Source organism: Salmo salar, chromosome 17 (genome assembly GCF_965601325.2).
Source record: "Salmo salar chromosome 17, fSalSal1, whole genome shotgun sequence".
Lineage (NCBI taxonomy): Eukaryota > Metazoa > Chordata > Actinopteri > Salmoniformes > Salmonidae > Salmo > Salmo salar.
In genome coordinates this window covers 52,817,454-52,840,925 of record NC_138307.1, presented here as the reverse complement: position 1 = coordinate 52,840,925, position 23,472 = coordinate 52,817,454, and the positions used below count along the sequence as shown (strand labels likewise).

The window sequence follows — 23,472 nt, the reverse complement described above, 5'->3', positions numbered from 1 at the left end:
TGCATCAATGCCAAGAAATTCCATAAGGGTAACTTTGCCCAAGGAAAACGAGAGCCATCTGTGTAGGATGGAGCCGGCGGCCAAGGAGAGAGGGACGACAGAGAACGGAGGCAGCTCCTCGACGAGGGCGCAATGCTCCTCCTGCTCCAGCCTCAAGGTACGATCAGAACCTCTAGGCCTCCCTCTGCCGCTCTCTGATTCTCTTTGCCTCTGACTCTCTGAGACTCTCTGACTCGCTTAAAGGCTCTATTCAATCCGTATTACGGAAGTTCAGTGTTACAGAACGATTTACATTTAAAGGCAATGTTCCCGCATTAGCAGAGACTGCATTCATGTCGGCTCAATTGGAAATTACCTTTACATTTTTAATCACGCAATTGGTCCTTCTTCAGCAATACAGATTGAATAGAGACCTAACTCTCCTCTCCTCTCTGCCTCCTTCATCCTCTCCACCTCTCCTCTCCTCTGCATGCCTCATCTCCTGTTAAGGTTAGCATTTAGTGGGGGGGTGGGCAGCAACTTCTACCTGGAATTTTCTCTAGGAATACTATACCTCTGTTGTGGCAGGAAGAGCAGCCATACTGATCTCCGTCTCCTGACAAGGGGTTGTTCCAGCTCATTTGACCACGTGAGACCATGTGTGGATGTTACATGTTTTTCTTCTACCCTGTTAGCTAACCATCTTGTTTAATGTGATTGGTAGCCTTGATAGCCTTTCTTTCCGATTTGGGATAGTCTTTTCCATGACATGCTGAACCAGGCGAAAAAGAGAGGGGTTGCACGAGTTTAAGGACCAGACATTGAAATGGGTTTAATATTTTTTTGAGGGAATTAAATGGATGTGAGAAGGATTTAGAATGAACACGCCGGATGAAGCCGAAGACCGCAGGGGAAGAATCCGGGGGGAGGGGGGGGGGACTCTGTAGAGTTTGGTTTGTAGACAACAGGCCATGGTAGTTAGCCTGCTGTGGTGATGGCAATCCCCAAAATAAGAACTCCAAATTAGTCGAACCCGAGACAGGAAGTGAGTTGTTCTGGACTGCAGATGCTGAATGGTTGGCAATATAGTTGAGGTAGTACAGCATATGGACGAGCTGCCCACAGAGTGACCCAATCTTAGACCCCAGGAGAGCAAGCAGAAGCGACTGTGGCAAGGGAAAAAAACTCTGGAAGGAAGAGAACAATGAGGAATCGGCACAGCTAGCAAGCCAACTCTATTTTGGCTGGTTGGGTAGGAATCGGTGCGTGAGGTAGACGGTGTCCGTGAAAGGAGGCAGGAACTAGAAAACAGTACTTGAGTTAATGCAGGTTCTGAGAGATGAGCATGTTGTGTGCTCTCCTGATGTTGATGTCAGAGTGATGTAGGAATGATAGGCTTTAGCGGACCAGCATGCGTGGAGTTTTATAGTATGGTCTGGGATAGGGTTGCAAAGCGCCGGAAACTTTCCGGTAAATTTCTGAAATTTTCCTGGAAATTTTCCATGGGATGTTAAGCCCGGGATTTTGGAGAATTTTGCTTAAATTCATCAAAAAAGTTAGCTTATAACAGTGAACCTTTTTTGTGGGATACACATAAGGCAATTCTAGGTCTTGTGGCGTATTTTGGTTAAACTATCCCCTATTCAATGGAATTGCAACCCTCTGCAGGCACAGTGCGTTCTACCATCATGTGCAGTGCACTCTTCCATCACATGTACAACTGATTCTCAAGATCTTGCACACTAATGAGATGCTATTGAGCCCACACTACTACACTTTCTAAGCCAAGGACTACATGCATTCTGGTAAGTTTTGATTACAGTATTGGGTGGGGGGAATATATTTTATACCACAGATCATTTTTTGTTAACCTGTTGGGGATAGGGGGCAGTAGTTGCACGGCCGGATAAAAAAACGTACCCGATATAATCTGGTTACAACTCCTGCCCAGTAACTAGAATATGCATATAATTGGCTTTGGATAGAAAACACCCTAAAGTTTCTAAAACTGTTTGAATGGTGTCTGTGAGTATAACAGAACTCATATGGCAGGCAAAAACCTGAGAAGATTCCTTAAAGGAAGTGGCCTGTCTGACCATTCCTTGAGCTTCTTGACTCTGTTTATTGAAGACTGAGGATCTTTGCTGTAACGTGACACTTCCTACGGCTCCCATAGGCTCTCAGAAGGCGGGAAAAAGCTGAATGAAGTAATTCCAGCCCCAGGCTGAAACACATTAGCGCTTTTGGCAAGTGCTCTATCAGAGGACAATGGGCTGAGGCGCGTGCACGAGTCGACCCCATGTTTTTATTTTCTATCGTCTTTGAACCTAAACACAGATTCCCGGTTGGAATATTATCGCTTTTTTACGAGAAAAATGGCATAAAAATTGATTTTAAACAGCGGTTGACATGCTTCGAAGTACGGTAATGGAATATTTAGAATTGTTTTGTCACGAAATGCGTCGTGCGCGTCACCCTTTACCATTCGGATAGTGTCTTGAATGCACAAACAAAACAGAGGATATTTGAACATAACTATGAATTATTTTGAACCAAACCAACATTTGTTATTGAAGTAGAAGTCCTGGGAGTGCATTCTGACGAAGACAGCAAAGGTAATAAAAATTTTCTTATAGTAAATCTGATTTTGGTGAGTGCTAAACTTGGTGGGTGTCTAAATAGCTAGCCCTGTGATGCCGGGCTATCTACTTAGAATATTGCAAAATGTGCTTTCACCGAAAAGCTATTTTAAAATCGGACATAGCGAGTGCATAGAGGAGTTCTGTATCTATAATTCTTAAAATAATTTATGTTTTTTGTGAACGTTTATCGTGAGTAATTTAGTAAATTCACCGGAAGTTTGCGGGGGGTATGCTAGTTCAGAATTTCACATGCTAATGTCAAAAGCTGGTTTTTGATATAAATATGAACCTGATTGAACAAAACATGCATGTATTGTATAACATAATGTCCTAGGGTTGTCATCTGATGAAGATCATCAAAGGTTAGTGCTGCATTTAGCTGTGGTTTGGGTCTATGTGACATTATATGCTAGCTTGAAAAATGGGTGTCTGATTATTTCTGGCTTGGTACTCTGCTGACATAATCTAATGTTTTGCTTTCGTTGTAAAGCCTTTTTGAAATCGGACAGTGTGGTTAGATTAACGAGAGTCTTGTCTTTAAATAGCTGTAAAATAGTCATATGTTTGAGAAATTGAAGTAATAGCATTTCTAAGGTATTTGAATAACGCGCCACGGGATTCAACTGGCTGAGTAGGTGGGACGATTTCGTCCCGCCGACCCTAGAGAGGTTAACTAGTAAATAGTAGCCAACTGCAAAGTGTGTTTAAATAATTACGAACTTGTTAACAATTTCTGCTAGTTAGTTTTTGCTACCATGTGGGTTTTAGCTTGCTTGAGCCTGCAAACTGTGGAGTGTTAATTCACCTGTTGCCAATACATGTTTCATTATAAAATATTTATCTTACAAAGGAGTTGTTTAATCTAACTTTATCTGTACATGGAGTTGTATTTTTTTATTATTTTTTGCCAATTTTTTTCTACTCTTCACAGGAAAATGCCACGGGCACTATCTGATGTGTGGAGACATTTCACTGTAGCTAATGTAGAAGGAAAAGCTGTGTACATTTGCAAGTACTGTGCCAATCATATGTGAAGAATGAAACAAAGATGCAGAATAATCTGGCCAAGTGCATAAAGTTCCCTCAGCGCTCACAAGCAACCAACCTCTGACAAAAGTTTCTCTACTTCTATTCGAGATGAAAACAATGACTCAGACACCTTATCGATGGCAACAGCTCATGGTCCTCCTGGAATCAGAAGTTGTTTTGACTCAATGGAGGAACATAGTCAGAGAAATGCTGATGAATGTCTTACTCGAGCTGTGTATTCAACTGGTTCACCTCTGATGCTCACAGGCAATGTGTATTGGAAGAGATTTCTGAATGTTCTTCACCCAGCATACACCCCTCCAACCAGACATGCTTTATCTATTAAATTGCTAGATGCAGAGTTCCACAGAGTTCAAGAGAAAGTCAAGCAAATCAAAGAGAAAGCAGACTGTATTGCAATCATCTCTGATGGGTGGTCGAATGTTCGTGGGCAAGGAATAATTAACTACATCTCCACCACTCAACCAGTATTCTACAAGAGCACAGACACAAGGGACAACAGACACATATGTCTTTACAATGCAGATGACCTGAAAGGAAGTCATCAATGACCTTGGACCACAGAAGGTAATTGCACTGGTGACAGACAATGCTGCGAACATGAAGGCTGCTTGGTCTAAAGTGGAGGAGTCCTACCCTCACATCACATCCATTTGGCTGTGCTGCTCATGCATTGAATCTGCTCCTCAAGGATATTATGGCACTGAAAACAATGGATACACTCTACTAGAGAGCCAGGGAAATGGTTATATAAGTGAAGGGTCATCATGTTATAGCAGCAAAGTGAGAAGAATAAGAGCACTACAATGAAGCTGCCCAGCAACACCCATTGGGGTGGTGTTGTCATCATGTTTGACAATATCCTGGAGGGGAAGGAGTCTCTCCAAGAAATGGCCATATCACAGTCTGCTGATATGGACAGCCCCATTGAGAAGATCCTCCTGGATGATGTATTTTGGGAGAGGGGGGATAAGCAGCCTGACCTCCTGAAACCTATAGCAGTAGCCATTGCACAGACTGAGGGAGACAATGCCATCCTGTCTGATGTTCAGACTCTGCTTGCAGATGTAAGGTAGGAAATTCGTACTGCCCTGCCCACTTCACTGTTGCTCCAAGCAGAGGAAACTAAAGTTCTGAAATACATAAAAAAGCATGAAGACTTCTGCCTGAAGCCCATACACGCCGCAGCGTACATTTTGGACCCCAAAAGTATGCTGGCAAGAGCATCCTGTCTGGTGCAGAGCTCAACAAGGCCTATAGTGTCATCACTACTGTGTCTTGCCACCTTGGCCTGGATGAGGGCAAGGTTCTTGGCAGTCTGGCGAAGTACACTTCCAAGCAAGGGCTTTGGGATGGAGATGCAATATGGCAGTCGTGCCAACATATCTCATCAGCCACATGGTGGATTTGAGGCGCTTTCCCCTGTTGCCTCCATCATCCTACAAATCCCACCAAAATCAGCCTCCTCAGAGCGCAACTGGTCCTTGTTTGTGAACGCACACACCAAAGCACGCAACAGGCTGAACAAGGGTTGAGAAATTGGTCGCCATCCGGGCAAATTTGAGGCTTTTTGAGCCTGACAAAGAGCCATCCTCAACAAGGTTGGAAAGTGACAGTGAAGATGAGGCCTCAGAGTCTGATGTTCAAGAGGTGGACATTGAAATCACCACATGTGAAGAGTCAACTCCTTAAATTAAAGTTCAATTTGTAACAATTGTTTTTTATTTCTATTGGAAGGATTTAATCATTTGCAATTATGTCTACTTATGATAAGGTAAAAGGTTTATGTTTCTGTCTCCATATGATATGGTAAATATATCCAATGCAAAAAAGATTTAACCTTTCTTGGGTAGGGGGCAGTATTTTCATGTCCAGATGAAAAGCGTACCCAAAGTAAACTGCGTGTTACTCAGGCCCAGAAGCTAGGATATGCATATAATTGGTAGATTTGGATAGAAAACACTCTAAAGTTTCTAAAACTTAAAATAATGTCGGTGAGTATAACAGAACTGATATGGCAGGTGAAACCCCGAGGACAAACCATCCCAAAAATCAGCCAACCACTATTTTCAATGGCTGTCACTTTTATTATAAGGCGAAGTACTCCCAGATTGCAGTTGGGATTAATTTTGTATGCATTTTCATGGGTGGATTATTGACTGAAGCGCGCCAGCTAAACTGAGTTTTTTTATGGATATAAAGAACAACATTATCGAACAAAAGGACCATTTGTGATGTAACTGGGACCTTTTGGAGTGCCAACAGAAGAAGATCAAAGGTAAGGCATTTTTATATCGCTATTTCAGACTTTCGTGTCTCACCTGCCTGGTTGAAATATGTTTTTCATGGTTTTGTATGCGCGGCGCTGTCCTCAGATAATCGTATGGTGTGCTATCGCCGTAAAGCCTTTTTGAAATCTGACACAGCAGCTGGGTTAACAAAAAGTTAAGCTTTATTTTGATGTATTACACTTGTGATTTTATGAAAGTTAAATATTGATAATTCTGTAGTTTGAATTTCGCGCTCTGCAATTTCACCAGATGTTGGCCAGGTGGGATGCTACCGTCCCACCTGCCCATAAGAAGTTTTAAATGGTATTAGTATTAATTTGCATATATTTCCGTTAATTCCCATATTCCCGTGAATTCCCACAGATATTTTCCACCTCTGAATATTCCCCAAAATGTTGTGAAAGCAGACAGCTTGCTGGTCCATGATAAAATTTTACTTGTCACATGCGCCGAATACAACAGGTTTAGACCTTACCGTGAAATGCTTACTTAAAAGCCTTTAACCAGCCATGCAGTTAAGAAAATATTTACTAAAAACTAAAGTAAGAAATTACAACTAAAAATAACTCAATGATGAGGTTATCAAATTGTATTTGTCACATGCGCCAAATACAACCGGTGTAGACCTTACAGTGAAATGCTTACTTAAGAAAATACCAACAAAAAAAGAGATGAGAATAACAAATAATTAAAGAGCAGCAGTAAATAACAATAGCGGGGCTATATACAGGGGGTACTGGAACAGAGTCAATGTGCAGGGGCACTGGTGTCAAGATAATTGAGGTCATATGTACATGTAGGTAGAGTTATAAGTGACTATGCATAGATAATAAGAGTAGCAGCAGCGTAGAGGGGGTGGGTGGGCAATGCAAATAGTCTGGGTAGCCATTTGATTAGATGTTCAGGAGTCTTATGGCTTGGGGGTAGAAGCTGTTTAGAAGACTCTTGGACCTAGACTTGGCACTCCGGTACCGCTTACCGTGCGGTAGCAGAGAGAACAGTCTATGACTAGAGTGGCTGGAGTCTTTGACTAGGGCCTTCCTCTGACACCACTTGGTATAGCAGGAAGCTTGGCCCCAGTGATGTACTGGGCTGTACGCATTACCATCTGTAGCGCCTTGCGGTCGGATGCCGAGCAGTTGCCATACCAGGTGGGGATGCAACCGGTCAGGATGCTCTCGATGGTGCAGCTATAGAACTTTGAGGATCTGGGGACCCATGCCAAATCTTTTCAGTCTCCTGAGGGGGAAAAGGCGTTGTCGTGCCCTCTTCACGACATTCTTGTTGTGTTTGGACCATGATAGTTTGGTGATGTGAACACCAAGGAACTTGAAACTCGCGACTTGCTCAGCTACAGCCCCATTGATGTGAATGGGGGTGTTTTCAGCCCTCCTTTTCCTGTATTCCTTGATAATCTCCTTTGTTTTGCTCAAGTTGAGGGAGAGGTAGTTGTGCTGGCACCACACTGCCGGGTCTCTGACTGTTTCATCGTTGTTGGTGATCAGCCTAACACTGGTGTCATCAGCAAACTTAATGATGGTGTTGGAGTTGTGCTTGGCCACGCAGTCATGGTGAACTGGGAGTACAGGAGGGGACTAACCACGCACCCCTGAGGAGCCCCCGTGTTAACCTCTCTGGGATTTCGTCCCACCTACGCAACAGCCAGTGTAATCCCGTGGCGCGATATTCAAATACCTTAGAAATGCTATTACTTCAATTTCTCAAACATATGACTATTTTACACCATTTTAAAGACAAGACTCTTGTTAATCTAACCACACTGTCCGATTTCAAAAAGGCTTTACAACGAAAGCAAAATATTAGATTATGTCAGCAGAGTACCCAGCCAGAAATAATCAGACACCCATTTTTCAAGCTAGCATATAATGTCACATAAACCCAAACCACAGCTAAATGCAGCACTAACCTTTGATGATCTTCATCAGATGACAATCCTAGGACATTATGTTATACAATACATGCATGTTTTGTTCAATCAAGTTCATATTTATATCAAAACCCATCTTTTTACATTAGCATGTGACGTTCTGAAATAGCATACCCCCGCCAACTTCCGGTGAATTTACTAAATTACTCACGATAAACGTTCACAAAAAACAACAATTATTTTAAGAATTATAGATACAGAACTCCTTTGTGCAATCGGTGTCCGATTTTAAAATAGCGCTTCGGTGAAAGCACATTTTGCAATATTCTGAGTAGATAGCCCGGCATCACAGGGCTAGCTATTTAGACACCCACCAAGTTTAGCCCTCACCAAAGTCAGATTTACTATAAGAAAAATGTTATTACCTTTGCTGTTCTTCGTCAGAATGCACTCCCAGGACTTCTACTTCAATAACAAATGTTGGTTTGGTTCAAAATAATCCATAGTTATATCCAAATAGCGGCGTTTTGTTCGTGCGTTCAAGACACTATGCGAAAGGGTAAAGAAGGGTGACGCGCCCGACGCGTTTCGTGACAAAACAATTCTAAATATTCCATTACCGTACTTCGAAGCATGTCAACCGCTGTATAAAATCAATTTTTATGCCATTTTTCTCGTAAAAAAGCGATAATATTCCGACCGGGAAACCGTGTTTTAGTACAAAGAGAGAAAATAAAAACATGGGGTCGCCTCGTGCACGCGCCTCAGTCTCATTGTCCTCTGATAGACCACTTACCAAAGGCGCTAATGTTTTTCAGCCAGGGGCTGCCTCGACATCATTCAGCTTTTTCCCGACTTCTGAGAGCCTATGGGAGCCGTAGGAAGTGTCACGTTACAGCAAAGATCCTAAGTTTTCAATAAAAAGAGTCAAGAAGCCCAAGGAATGGTCAGAGAGGGTACTTCCTGTACAGAATCTTCTCAGGTTTTTGCCTGCCATATGAGTTCTGTTATACTCACAGACACCATTCAAACAGTTTTAGAAACTTTAGGGTGTTTTCTATCCAAAGCCAATTATATGCATATTCTAGTTACTGGGCAGGAGTTGTAACCAGATTATATCGGGTACGTTTTTTATCCGGCCGTGCAAATACTGCCCCCTACCCTCAACAGGTTAAGGATCTGCCTGGCAGATGTGGTTGCCTACCCTTACCACCTGGGGGCGGCCTGTCAGGAAGTCCAGGGTCCAGTTGTAGAGGGAAGTGTTTAGTCCCAGGGTCCTTAGCTTAGTGATGAGCTTTGTGGGCAATATGGTGTTGAATGCTGCTGTTCATTGACTACAGATCATTCTCAAATAGGTGTTCCTTTTGTCCAGGTGAGAAAAGGGCAGTGTGGAGTGCGATTGAGATTGCGTCATCTGTGGATCTGTTGGGGCGGTATGCGAAATGGAGTGGGTCTACGGTTTCCGGGATAGTGGTGTTGATGTGAGCAATGATCAGCCTTTCAAAGCACTTCATGGCTACCAAAGTGAGTGCTATGGGGTGGTAGTGATTTTGGCAAGTTATTTTCACTTTATTGGGCACAGGGACTATGGTGGTCTGCTTGAAAAATGTAAGAATTACAGACTCGGTCAGGGAGAGTGTCAGTGAAGACATTTGCCAGTTGGTCCGCGCATGCTCTGAGTGACCATCCTGGTAATCTGTCTGCCCCTGCGGCCTTGTGAATGTTGACTTCTTTAAAGTTCTTGCTCACGTTGGCTATGGAGAGTTATCACGCAGCCATCCGGAACAGCTGGTGCTCTCATGCGTTCTTAAGTGTTGCTTGTCTCGAAGTGAGCATAAAAGGCATTTAGCCCGTCTGGTATGCTCACGTCACTTGGCAGCTCACGGCTGGGTTTCCCTTTGTAGTCTGTAATATTTTGAAAGTCCTGCCATGTGGTAGGATTTAATCTTAGTCCTGTATTGACGCTTTGCCTGTTTGATGGTTTGTCTGAGGGCATAGCAGGATTTCTTATAAGCATCCGGATTAGTGTCCCGCTCCTTGAAAGCGGCAGCTCTAGCCTTTAGCTCGGTGCTGATGTTGCCTGTAATCCATGGCTTCTGGTTGGGATATGTATGTATGGTCACTGTGTGGACAATGTCATCGATGTACTTATTGATGAAGCCGCTGATTGTGGTATGTATACTCCTCAATACATTGGATGAATCCCGGAACATATTCCAGTCTGTTCTAGCAAAACAGTCCTGCAGCATAGCATCCGCATCATCTGACCACTTCCGTATTGAGCGAGTCACTGGTACTTCCTGCTTTAGTTTTTGCTTGTAAGCAGGAATCAGGAGGATAGAATTTGTCAGATTTTCCAAGTGGAGGGCGAGGGAGCGCTTTGTGCACATCTGCTTTGTGCACAGCTACGAAAAATATAGATAGTGTCATCTACAGCTTATCATGAGGTTCTCTACCTCAGGCAAGCAATACCTCGAGACTGCCATAATATTAGACATTGCGCACCAGCAGTTATTGACAAAGACATACACCCCCACCCCTCGTCTTAACGGTCATAAACTCAGCAAAAAAAGAAACGTCCTCTCACCGTCAACTGCATTTATTTTCAGCAAACTTAACATGTGTAAATATTTGTATGGACATAACAAGATTCAAGAACTGAGACATAAGCTGAACAAGTTCCATGACATGTGACTAACAGAAATGGAATAATGTGTCCCTGAACAAAGGTCAAAATCAAAATTAACAGTCAGTATCTGGTGTGGCTATCAGCTGCATTAAGTACTGCAGTGCATCTCCTCCTCATGGACTGCACCATATTTGCCAGTTCTTGCTGTAAGATGTTATCCCACTCTTTCACCAAGGCACCTGCAAGTTCACGGACATTTCTGGGGGGAATGGCCCTAGCCCTCACCCTCTGATCCAACAGGTCCCCGACGTGCTCAATGGGATTGAGATCCCTTCGCTGGCCATGGCAGAACACTGACATTCCTGTCTTGCAGGAAATCACGCACAGAACGAGCAGTATGGCTGGTGGCATTGTAACGCTGGAGGGTCATGTCAGGATGAGCCTGCAGGAAGGGTACCAAATGAGGGAGGAGGATGTCTTCCCTGTAACGCACAGAGTGGCGATTGCCTGCAAGGACAACAAGCTCAGTTCGATGATGCTGTGACACACCGCCCCTGACCATGACAGACCCTCCACCTCCAAATCGATCCCGCTCCAGAGTGCAGGCCTCGGCGTAACGCTCATTCCTTCGATGATAAACGCGAATCCGACCATCACCCCCGGTGAGACAAAACCACGACTCGTCATTGAAGAGCACTTTTTGCCAGTCCTTCCAGTGACGGTGGGTTTGTGCCCATAGGCGACATTGTTGCCAGTGATGTCTGGTGAGGACCTGCCTTACAACAGGCCTACAAGCCCTCAGTCCAGCCCTCAGTCCAGCCTCTCTTGCAGACAGTCTGAGCACTGATGGAGGGATTGTGCATTCCTGGTGTAACTCGGGCAGTTGTTGTTGCCATCCTGTACCTGTCCCGTAGGTGTCATGTTCGGATGTACCGATCCTGTGCCGTTGTTGTTACATGTGGTATGCCACTGCGAGGACGATCAGCTGTCCGTCCTGTCTCTCTGTAGCGCTGTCTTAGGCATCTCACAGTACGGACATTGCAATTTATTGCCCTGGCCACATCTGCAGTCCTCATGCCTCCTTGCAGCATGCCTAAGGTACGTTCACGCAGATGAGCAGGGACCCTGGGTATCTTTCTTTTGGTGTTTTTCAGAGTCAGTAGAAAGGCCTCTTTAGTGTCCGAAGTTTTCATAACTGTGACCTTAATTGCCTACCGTCTGTAAGCTGTTAGTGTCTTAACCTGTTATGGATAGGGGGCAGTATTTTCACTGCCGGATAAAAACCGTACCCGATTTAATCTGATTATTACTCCTGCCCAGAAACTAGAATATGCATATAATTATTAGCTTTGGAAAACACTCCAAAGTTTCTAAAACTGTTTGAATGGTGTCTGTGAGTATAACAGAACTCATTTGGCAGGCCAAAACCTGAGGAGATTCTGTACAGGAAGTACCCTGTCTGACCATTCCTTGGGCTTCTTGATTATCTCTATCCAATACAGGGGATCTCTGCTGTTACGTGACACTTCCTACGGCTCCCATGGGCTCTCAGAAGGCGGCAAAAAGCTGAATCGTGGCTTTGCAGGCCCTGGCTGAAAAACATTAGCGCGTTTGGATAGTGTCCGGTCAGAGTACTATGAGACTGAGGCTCGTGCACGAGTCGACTCCATGTTTACTTTCTCTCTCTTTGAACGAAAACCACCACTCCCGGTCGGAATACTATCGCTTTTTTACGAGAAAAATGGCATAAAAATGTATTTTAAACAGCGGTTGACATGCTTCGAAGTACGGTAATGGAATATTTAGATTTTTTTTGTCACGAAACGCATCGGGCGCGTAACCCTTCGTCACCCTTGGATAGTGTCTTGAACGCATGAACAAAACGCCGCTATTTGGATATAACTATGGATTATTTTGAACCAAACCAACATTTGTTATTGAAGTAGAAGTCCTGGGAGTGCATTCTGACGAAGACACCAAAGGTAATCAAACTTTTCTAATAGTAAATCGGAGTTTGGTCAGGGCTAAACTTGGTGGGTGTCAAAATAGCTAGCCGTGATGGCTGGGCTATCTACTCAGAATATTGCAAAATGTGCTTTCACCGAAAAGCTATTTTAAAATCGGACACCTCGATTGCACAAAGGAGTTCTGTATCTATAATTCTTAAAATAATTTATGTATTTTGTCAACGTTTATCATGAGTAATTTAGTAAATTCACCGGAGGTTTGCGGGGGTATGCTAGTTCTGAACGTCACATGCTAATGTAAAAAGCTGTTTTTTGATATAAATATGAACTTGATTGAACAAAACATGCATGTATTGTATAACATAATGTCCTAGGGTTGTCATCTGATGAAGATCATCAAAGGTTAGTGCTGCATTTAGCTGTGATTTGGGTTTATGTGACATTCTATGCTTGCTTGAAAAATGGGTGTCTGATTATTTCTGGCTTGGTACTCTGCTGACATAATCTAATGTTTTGCTTTCACTGTAAAGCCTTTTTGAAATCGGACAGTGTGGTTAGATAAAGGAGAGTCTTGTCTTTAAAATGGTGTAAAATAGTCATATGTTTGAAAAATGGAAGTTTTGGGTTTTTTGAGGAATTTGTAATTCGCGCCACGCCTATCATTGGATATTGGAGCAGGTGTTCCACTAGCGGAACGTCTAGATGTAAGAGGTTAACAACCGTTCCACAGGTGCATGTTCATTAGTTGTTTATGATTCATTGAACAAGTATGGGAAACAGTGATTAACTTCATACGACACAGTTTGACAATAGCCAGTGAAAAATCAGAGCGCCAAATTTAAAACCACAAATCTAATCATTTCAATTTCTCAAACATACGACTATTTTAAGGATACACTTCTCCTGAATCGATCCACGTTGTCCGATTTCAAAAAGGCTTTACAGCGAAAGCAAAACATTAGATTATGTTAGGAGAGTACATAGACAAAAATAACCACACTGCCATTTTCCAAGCAACTAGATGCATCACAAATACCCAAAACACAGCTAAATGAAGCACTAACCTTTGACGATCTTCATCAGATGACACTCCTAGGACTTCATCTTACACAATACATGCATTTTTTTGGTTCGATAAAGTTCATATCCAAAACAGCATTTTACATTGGCGCGTGACGTTCAGAAAATATTTTCCCTCCAATACTGCCGGAGAATCAGCACAACAATTTACAAAAATACTCATCATAGACATTGATAAAATATGAAACTGTTATTCAAAGAATTATAGATGAACATCTCCTTTATGCAGCCGCTGTGACAGATTTCAAAAAAGCTTCATGAGGAAAGCACACTTTGCAATAATCTGAATACAGCGCTCAGAAAAATACACTAGGCTATACAGATACCCGCCATTTTGGAGTCATCTAAAATCATAAATAGCATTAGAAATATTCACTTACCTTCGATCTTCATCAGAAGGCACTTCCAGGAATCCCAGGTCCACAATAAATGTTGTTTTGTTTGATAAAGTTCATAATTTATGTCCAAATAGCTCCTTGTTGTTTGCGCGTTCAGTTAGTTACTCCAAATGTAGGAAGCGCATGGAAAATGTCACGACGAAAAGTTAAAAAAAGTTCTAATTACGTTCGTTCAAACATGTCAAACGTTGTAAAGCATCAATCTTTAGGGCCTTTTTAACTTAGAACTTCAATAATATTCCAACCGGACGATTCCATTGTCTTGAAAAACGTTTTGGAACACAGCAACCTCCTCACGTGAACTCGCGCCAATGAACTGATGTCCTTCCCTGAGTCAACAACTTCCCAACCTTCTTGATCGCTCTCTGTTCACTGCAAAAGGCTGAAACAAGGTTCTAAAGACTGTTGACGTCTAGTGGAAGCCTTAGGAAGTGCTAAATGAATCCTTAGTCACTGTGTTAGATAGGCAATGACTTGGAAAGATTCCACGCATCAGATTTCCACTTCCTGGTAGGATTTTTCTCAGGTTTTTGCCTGCCATATGAGTTCTGTTATACTCAGACACCATTCAAACAGTTGTAGAAACTTCAGAGTGTTTCCCATCCAAATCACTAATAATATGCATATCCTAGCTTCTGAGTTTGAGTACGAGGCAGTTTAATATGGGCACGTATTTAATCCGAAAGTGACAATACTGCCCCCTATGCGATTGGTGTCGTAAGAGGTTAAACCCTTTACAATGAAGATCTGTGTAGTTATTTGAATTTTTACGAATTATCTTTGTAAGACAGGGTCCTGAAAAAGGGACGTTTCTTTTTTTGCTGAGGTTAGATGTTCTGTCTCACTGATGCAGAGAAATCCCAGCCAACTGCATATTATCTGTGTCATTGTTCAGGTATGACTCAGAGAAACACACGATATTACAGTTTTTAATGTCCTTTTGGTAGGATAGTCTCGAATGGAGCTTATCCAGTTTATTCTCCAGTGATTGCACGTTTGCCAATAGAACAGATGATAGAGGCGGGTTACCCACTCGCTGACGAAGGCACCCTGATTGCCTCCCGCTGTATTTTCTTATTTTCTTCACGCGAATGACAGGGATTTGGGCCTTGTCTGGGAGCAACATTATATCCTTTGTGTCAGACTCATTAAAGAAAAAATCTGCTGTTCTGATATACAGAAGCTGTTTTTGGTCATAAAAGACGGTAGGATTAACATTATGTACAAAATAATTTACAAACATTGTGAAAAAACACTAAATAGCACAATTGGTTAGGAGCCTGTAAAACGGCAGCCATTACCTTCCGGCGCCATTCTTTCTAGCAGCCTGGAGAGGAACGAGGGATATAAAGAGCCTGAAGACAGCAGTTGAAGCTAACTAAAAAGCATGAAGTGCCAAGAGCCAACTAATTTCAGCATCAAGGTTGAGAGACAAACAAAGTAGAGTTTTGGGAACGAGACCTGATGGGAGCAGGTGCGAGATTCAACAAAATATAAAAATGTACTTGCTTAGTGGAGAACTTGCTCAGCAGTCCTTGACAAAGCTAATAACGCACAGTGTCATGCAATGCAACATGCAATGTAGAACACAAAGGAATGTTAGTTTGGTCAGGTTTAAGTCGGGTAGCAGTGGTGATTTAAGGAGTGAGGCAAGGTGTGGAGGCTAAAATATGTTTCAGCTGATGCTGTTGAGGAGCTGCATTCATGGCAACTATTTAAAGTGTTGCAACAGGCGTGGACACTGATTGGCAGTTAGTAGCAGCTGGTGCTTATTGAGCTAGTAGGGATCTGGGAGCTGTGTTAAAGCCTCTCTGCGATAGGGTCTAGTTTCCTGAATTTCCGCCTGACTGACGTGCCCAGAGTAAACTGCCTGTTACTAAGGCCCAGACACCAGGATCTGCATATAATTGGTAGCATTGGATAGAAAACATTTAGAAGTTTCTAAAACTGTTAGAATAATGTCTGAGACTATAATATAATTGATATGGCAGGTGAAAATACCAAGGAAAACCAACCCGGAATTCTTTTTGTTTTTGAGGTCCCAGGCTCTTATAATGGAAACCTATTGTTTCTATATAAATCCATCTCCCAGATTGCAATTCCTATGGCTTTCACTAGATGTCAACAGTCTTTATTCAAGGTTTCAGGCTTGTTTTTTAAAAAACGAGCAAGAATTTTGAGTTTTGGTGAGGAGATCACCGGAACAATATCCGTCTTTCGGTGTGCGAGGGAGAGGGCGCGCGCTTACTAATTTTGCTTTCCTATTGAACATACTATTTTCCAAATGAAATATTATAGTTTATTTACATTTTAGAGTACCTGAGGATTAAATATAAACGTCGTTTGACTTGTTTGGACGAAGTTTAGCAGTAGTTTTTAGGACTCCTTTGTCTGCATGTTGAACGAGTGGATTACTGAAATCGATGGCGCTAACTAAACAGACCTTTTGGGATATAAAGAAGGATTTTATCTAACAAAACGACCATTCATGTTGTAGCTGGGACCCTTGGGATTGCAAACAGAGGAAGATCTTCAAAAGTAAGTGATTTATTTAATCGCTATTTTTGATTTGGTTGAAAAATATGTTGATGTGGGGCGCTGTCCTCAGACAATCGCATGGTATGCTTTCGCCATAAAGCCTATTGTAAATCGGACAACGCAGTTAGATTAACAATAATTTTTAGCTTATAAATGACATAAGATACTTTGTATGTTCATGAATGATTATTTATTTGAATTGCGCGCCCTCCAATTTCACCGGATGTTGTCAGCTGGTCCCTAAATTAAAGGCAACTAATTAAATGATGCATTCAAGTCTGGTCCGCTCTCCTGAATTTTTGTTAATTCTTAACACCATTGAGAGACAGGTCTGTCTGCTCATGGTTGTGGCTAATCATGTAATGTGGTAGAGTGGATGCACCTTGCTCTGGCCTCTCCTGTTGAAAGAAACGGGGCTCTGTCAATTCACTTCTTCAAAGGTTTTCCTTTAACATTCAATCGACATTCAATGTTCCTGACCCCTTTGAAAATGTTTACTGTTGAAAATAGAAACGGAGCTCTATCCATTCACTTCTTCAAAGGGTTTACCTTGCGATCTGCCCCTTTTTTTCAATTTTCGCCTAAAATGACATATCCAAATCTAACTGCCTGTAACTCAGGCCCTGAAGCACAGGATATGCATATTTTTGGTACCATTTGAAAGGAAACACATTGAAGTTAGTGGAAATGTGAAAGGAATGTAGGAGAATATAACACAATAGATCTGGTAAAGGATAATACAAAGAACAAACCAACCGTGATTTTGTATTTTTTTTGTACCATCTTTAAAATGCAAGAGAACGGCCATAATGTATTATTCCAGCCCAGCTGCAATTTAGATTTTGGCCACTAGATGGCAGCACTGTATGTGCAAAGTTTTAGACTGATCCAATGAACCATTGCATTTCTGTTCAAAATGTTGTATTAAGACTGCCCAAATGTGCCTAATTTATTAATAACTTTTTCATGTTCAAAACTGCACTCTCCTCAAACAAGAATGGTATTCACTGTAATAGCTACAGTAAATTGTGCAGTTCGATTAACAAGAGTTTTAAGCTTTCTGCCAATATCAGATATGTCTATGTCCTGAGAAATGTTCTTGTTACTTACAACATCATGCTAATCACATTAGCCTATGTTAGCTCAACCATCCCGTGGACGGGACACCAATCCCGAATCTGTTTAACTTCTCTAGGGCTCGTCCCACCTACGTAACAGCCAGTGGAATCCCGTGGCGCGTTATTCAACTACCTTAGAAATGCTATTACTTCAATTTCTCAAACATATGACTATTTTACACCATTTTAAAGACAAGACTCTCGTTAATCTAACCACACTGTCCGATTTCAAAAAGGCTTTACAACGAAAGAAAAACATTAGATTATGTCAGCAGAGTACCCAGCCAGAAATAATCAGACACCCATTTTTCAAGCTAGCATATAATGTCACATAAACCCAAACCACAGCTAAATGCAGCACTAACCTTTGATGATCTTCATCAGATGACAATCCTAGGACATTATGTTATACAATACATGCATGTTTTGTTCAATCAAGTTCATATTTATATCAAAAACCAGCTTTTTACATTAGCATGTGACGTTCTGAAATAGCATACCCCCGCCAACTTCCGGTGAATTTACTAAATTACTCACGATAAACGTTCACAAAAAACAACAATTATTTTAAGAATTATAGATACAGTACTCCTTTGTGCAATCGGTGTCCGATTTTAAAATAGCGCTTCGGTGAAAGCACATTTTGCAATATTCTGAGTAGATAGCCCGGCATCACAGGGCTAGCTATTTAGACACCCACCAAGTTTAGCCCTCACCAAAGTCAGATTTACTATAAGAAAAATGTTATTACCTTTGCTGTTCTTCGTCAGAATGCACTCCCAGGACTTCTACTTCAATAACAAATGTTGGTTTGGTCCCAAATAATCCATAGTTATATCCAAATAGCGGCGTTTTGTTCGTGCGTTCAAGACACTATCCGAAAGGGTAAATAAGGGTTACGCGCACGACGCGTTTCGTGACAAAAAAATTCTAAATATTCCATTACCGTACTTCGAAGCATGTCAACCGCTGTTTAAAATCAATTTTTATGCCATTTTCCTCGTAAAAAAAGCGATAATATTCCGACCGGGAATCTGTGTTTTAGTACAAAGAGAGAGAAACTAAAAACATGGTGTCGCCCCGTGCACGCACCTCAGCTCATTGTCCTCTGCTAGACCACTTAACCAAAGGCGCTAAAGTTTTTCAGCCAGCGGCTGGAATTACATCATTCAGCTTTTTCCCGGGTTCTGAGAGCCTATGGAAGCCGTAGGAAGTGTCACGTTACAGCAAAGATCCTAAATTTTCAATAAACAGAGCCAAGAAGCCCAAGGAATGGTCAGAGAGGGTACTTCCTGTACAGAATCTTCTCAGGTTTTTGCCTGCCATATGAGTTCTGTTATACTCACAGACACCATTCAAACAGTTTTAGAAACTTTAGGGTGTTTTCTATCCAAAGCCAATAATTATATGCATATTCTAGTTTCTGGGCAGTAGTAATAACCAGATTAAATCGGGTACATTTTTTATCCGGCCGTGTAAATACTGCCCCCTAGCCCTAACAGGTTAACATTCAATCGACATGAAATGTTCCTGACCCCTTAGAAAATATTTCCTGTAGAAAATGTTTGCTTTTTTGTGTTTGTTAACCTTTCTGGCGCAGGTGTTCCGCTAGCGACCCACCTCGACAACATCCTGTGAAATTGCAGAGCGCCAAATTCAAAATACAGAAATAGTCATAATAAACATTCATAAAAAAATACAAGTGTTATACATCGGCTTAAAGATTAACTTCTTGTTAATCCAGCCGCTTTGTCAGATTTCAAAAAGGCTTTACGGCGAAAGCATACCATGCGATTATCTGAGGACAGCGCCCCGCTTACAAAAGCATACAAACATTTTACAACCAAGTAAAGGAATTACAAAAGTCAGAAATAGCGATAAAATGAATCACTTACCTTTGAAGATATGAATATGGTTGCAGTCACAAGAGTCCCAGCTACACAATAAATGTTCGTTTTGTTCGATAAAGTCCCTCTTTATATCCCAAAAACTGTTTTGTTGGCGCATTTTGTTCAGTACTCCACTGGCTCAAAGGCGGTCAAAACATGCAGACGAACACATGCTAATAATAATTATACGCATATCCTAGCTTCTGGGCCTGAGTAGCAGGCAGTTTACTTTGGGCACGCTTCTCATCCAGATGTCGAAATACTGCCCCCAAGCCATAAGTTTTAAACAAGCACATTTTCTAAACCCATATACAGTGCCTTCGGAAAGTATTCAAACCCCTTGACTTTTTCCACATTTTGTTACGTTACAGCCTTATTCAAAAATTGATTAAATATTTTTTTCTCTCAGCAATCTACACACCATACCCCATAATGACAAAGTGAAAAATACCTTATTTATAAACAGTACTCATCAAAATGTTTGGACATATCTACTCATTCCAGGGATTTTCTTTATTTTTACTATTTTCTACATTGTAGAATAAAAGTGAAGACATCAAAACTATGAAATAACACATATGGAATAATGTAGTAACCCAAAATTGTTAAGCAAATCAACATTTCTTCCAAGTAGCCACCCTTTGCCTTGATGACAGCATTGCAAACTCTTGCCATTCTCTCAACCAGCTTCATGAGCCAGTATCCTGGAATGCATTTCAATTAACAGGTGTGCCTTGTTAATTTCTTTCCTTCTTAATGCGTTTGAGCCAATCAGTTGCGTTGTGACAAGGTAGGGGTGGTATACAGAAGACAGCCCTATTTGGTAAAAGACCAAGTCCATATTATGGCAAGAAAGAGCTCAAATAAGCAAAGAGAAATGACAGTCTATCATTACTTTAAGACATGAAAGTCAGTCAATCTGGAAAATTTCAAGAACTTTGAAAGTTTCTTCAAGTGCAGTCACAGAAACCATCAAGCGCTATGTTGAAATTGGCTCTCTTGAGGACCTCCACAGGAAAGGAAGATCCAGAGTTACCTCTGCTGCAGAGGATAAGTTCATTAGAGTCACCAGCCTCAGAAATTGCAGCCCAAATAACCCAACTGAGATGTTTTGGGATGAGTTGGACCGCAGAGTGAAGGGAAAGCAGCCAACAAGTGCTCAGCATATGTGGGAAATCCTTCAAGACTGTTGGAAAAGCATTCCATGTGAAGCTGGTTGAGAGAATGTCAAGAGTGTGCAAAGCTGTGATCAAGGCAAATGGTGGCTACTTTGAAGAATTTCAAATATAAAATATATTTTGATTTAACACTTGTTTTCTTACTACATGATTCCATATGTATTATTTCATAGTTTTGATGTCTTCACTATTGTTCTACAATGTAGGCAATATCAAAAATAAATGAAAACCCTTGAATAAGTCGGTGTGTCCAAACTTTTGACTGGTACTGTAAGTATTCAGACGCTTCGCTATTAGACCAAAGATTTTGCTTGGGTGCATCCTGTTTCCATTGATCATCCTTGATGTTTCTACAATTTGATTGGAGTCCACCTGTGGTAAATTCAATTGATTGGACATGATTTGAAAAGGCACTCACCTGTCTTTATAAGGTCCCAGACTTGACAGTGCATGTCAGAGAAAAAAATCAAGCCATGAGGTCGAAGGAATTGTCCGTAGAACTCCGAGACAGGAGTGTGTTGAGTCACAGATCTGGGTATCAAAAAATGTCTGCAGTATTGAAGGTCCCCAAGAACACAGTGACCTCCAGCATTCTTAAATGGAAGAAGTTTGGAACCACCAAGACTCTTCCTAGCGCTGGCTTCCCGGCTAAACTGAGCAATCGGGGGAGAAGGGCCTTGGTCAGGGAGGTGACCAAGTACCCAATGGTCACTCTGACAGAGCTCTAGAGTTCCTCTGTGGAGATGGGAGAACCTTGCAGAAGGACCACCATCTCTGCAGCACTCCACCAATCAGGCCTTTATTGTAGAGCGGCCAGACGTAATCCACTCCTCTGTAAAGAAACCACATGACATCCCGCATGGGAGTTTGCCAAAAGCCACCTAAAGACTATCAGACCATGAGAAACAAGATTCTCTGGTCTGATGAAACCAAGATTGAACTATTTGGCTTGAATGCCAGGCGTCACGTCTGGAGGAAACCTGGCACCGTCCCTACGGTGAAGCATGGTGCTTGCAGCATCATTCTGTGGGGATGTTTTTCAGCGGTAGGGACTGGGAGACCAGTCAGGATCGAGTGAAAGATGAACGGAGCCAAGTACAGAGAGATCCTTGATGAAAACCTGCTCCAGAGCGTTCAGGACCTCAGACTGGGGTGAAGGTTCACCTTCCAACAGGACAACGACCCTAAGCACACAGCCAAGACAATGCAGGAGTGGCTTCTGGACAAGTCTCTGAATGTCCTTGAGTGGCCCAGCCAGAGCCCAGATCGAACATCTCTGGAGAGACCCGAAAATAGCTGTGCATTAATGCTCCCCATCCAATCTGACAGAGCTTGAGAGGATCTGCAGAGAAGAATGTGTGAAACTCCCCAAAGACAGGTGTGCCAAGCTTGTAGCGTCATACCCAATAAGACTCGAGGCTGTAATCACTGCCAAAGGGTCTGAATAGTAATATGTAAATGTAATATTTCTGTTTTTATTTTTAATATATATGCAACATTTTCAAAAAAACAGTTTTTGTATTCCATTATAGGGTATTGTGTGTAGATTGAGGGGAGAAAAAAAACATTTTAATCAATTTTAGAGTAAGGCTGTAACATAACAAAATGTGGAAAAAGTCAAGGGGTCTGAATACTTTCCGAATGCACTGTATATGCATTAAAACATATTATAAAATGGCATTTAGTCTTACATTTGATGAAGACATACACAAGTAATATAATATTAATAAAACAATAACTTTAAAGAATAAGGATAAGGGGGTACATTGTCTTATTCAAACCTGAAAACAAAATTGAACTGTAATTAAAACATGTAACAATAAAGAATATACTATAATAATAATAATAATAATAATGGTATTTTACAACTTTAATTTCTTCTTACATACATTCCTCTTGGCCTATAGACTAATACTCAGAGTCAGAATGAAAAGCATGCAAGAACGGGGAAATGACCAGTGACAATCTAAGCTACTGGGTGAAGACTAGGAGACCCTTTTACTAGTACCTAGTTGTGTACGGTATGTATGTCTATGCATATGTCCTGTTAGCGTGTGATTTGTCCCTCAGCCCTGTTTACAGCCTCAGTAGCATGTTGTCCAATCTCTATCCTTGTCACGGTGGAGCACAGGTGACATGTCTATAGTGTCGTCCACCTCACAAAGGTCTGAGAGCTGACAGTCCACCACCGTGTCCTAGAGAGGTGAGAGAGAGAGATGAGAGTATTTACAAAAGGATATACCTAATTTATATATAGGCAGGGGTGAAAGTTAGCTGGAATGGTCCAGTACGGAGTATCATCAAAATAAATAGTGGGGGTACACTGTACCGGTAGAACATGAGCCTATCACAATAATTAAAACAGCCTACAGTTGTCTTGTAATCTATTCCCCTTTTTATCATCACTGCATGGCAGTTGCATGAAACATTTGCAGATAGACTTGAAAACATGTGGAATGTGCTCCAAAATGCGGTGTGGTTTGATGATAATGAACAGTTTTTGCCAAGGCAGAGATGAGTGGCCCAGAGATGTGCGCTGACAGCAGTGTACGCATCAATTCAGGTTACAAGACTTATTTAGGCCTAAAGAATGACAATCACTGTATGTCATTCATAACACTTTTTGGTGTTTTGTAAGTGATGTCTCTTTGCACTTATCCAATGGCACTGTATAGATGCCAGAATGATTTGCCTAATAGTTGGAATAGTAACTGAAGTCTGGACACTAACTGTAAGCCTATTATAATATTCACTCCTGCAGAATTTAGTGTTCCTCACAGTAAAATGATAGAATGTTAATTTTGTCTCGGGAACAGGAGTGGAGA

The 23,472-nt window shown here is 41.7% G+C and overlaps 1 protein-coding gene across 1 annotated transcript in view; it reads left to right on the top strand.

The window, feature by feature from the left end:
- slco1c1 (solute carrier organic anion transporter family, member 1C1) overlaps positions 1–23,472 on the top strand; it is a 70,733-nt gene continuing 47,261 nt past the window's right edge. The window contains exon 1 of the mRNA XM_082963852.1: positions 1–157. Coding sequence (XP_082819978.1) covers positions 8–157 — 150 coding nt within the window. The 5' untranslated portion in view covers positions 1–7. The remainder of the gene's footprint in view (positions 158–23,472) is intronic.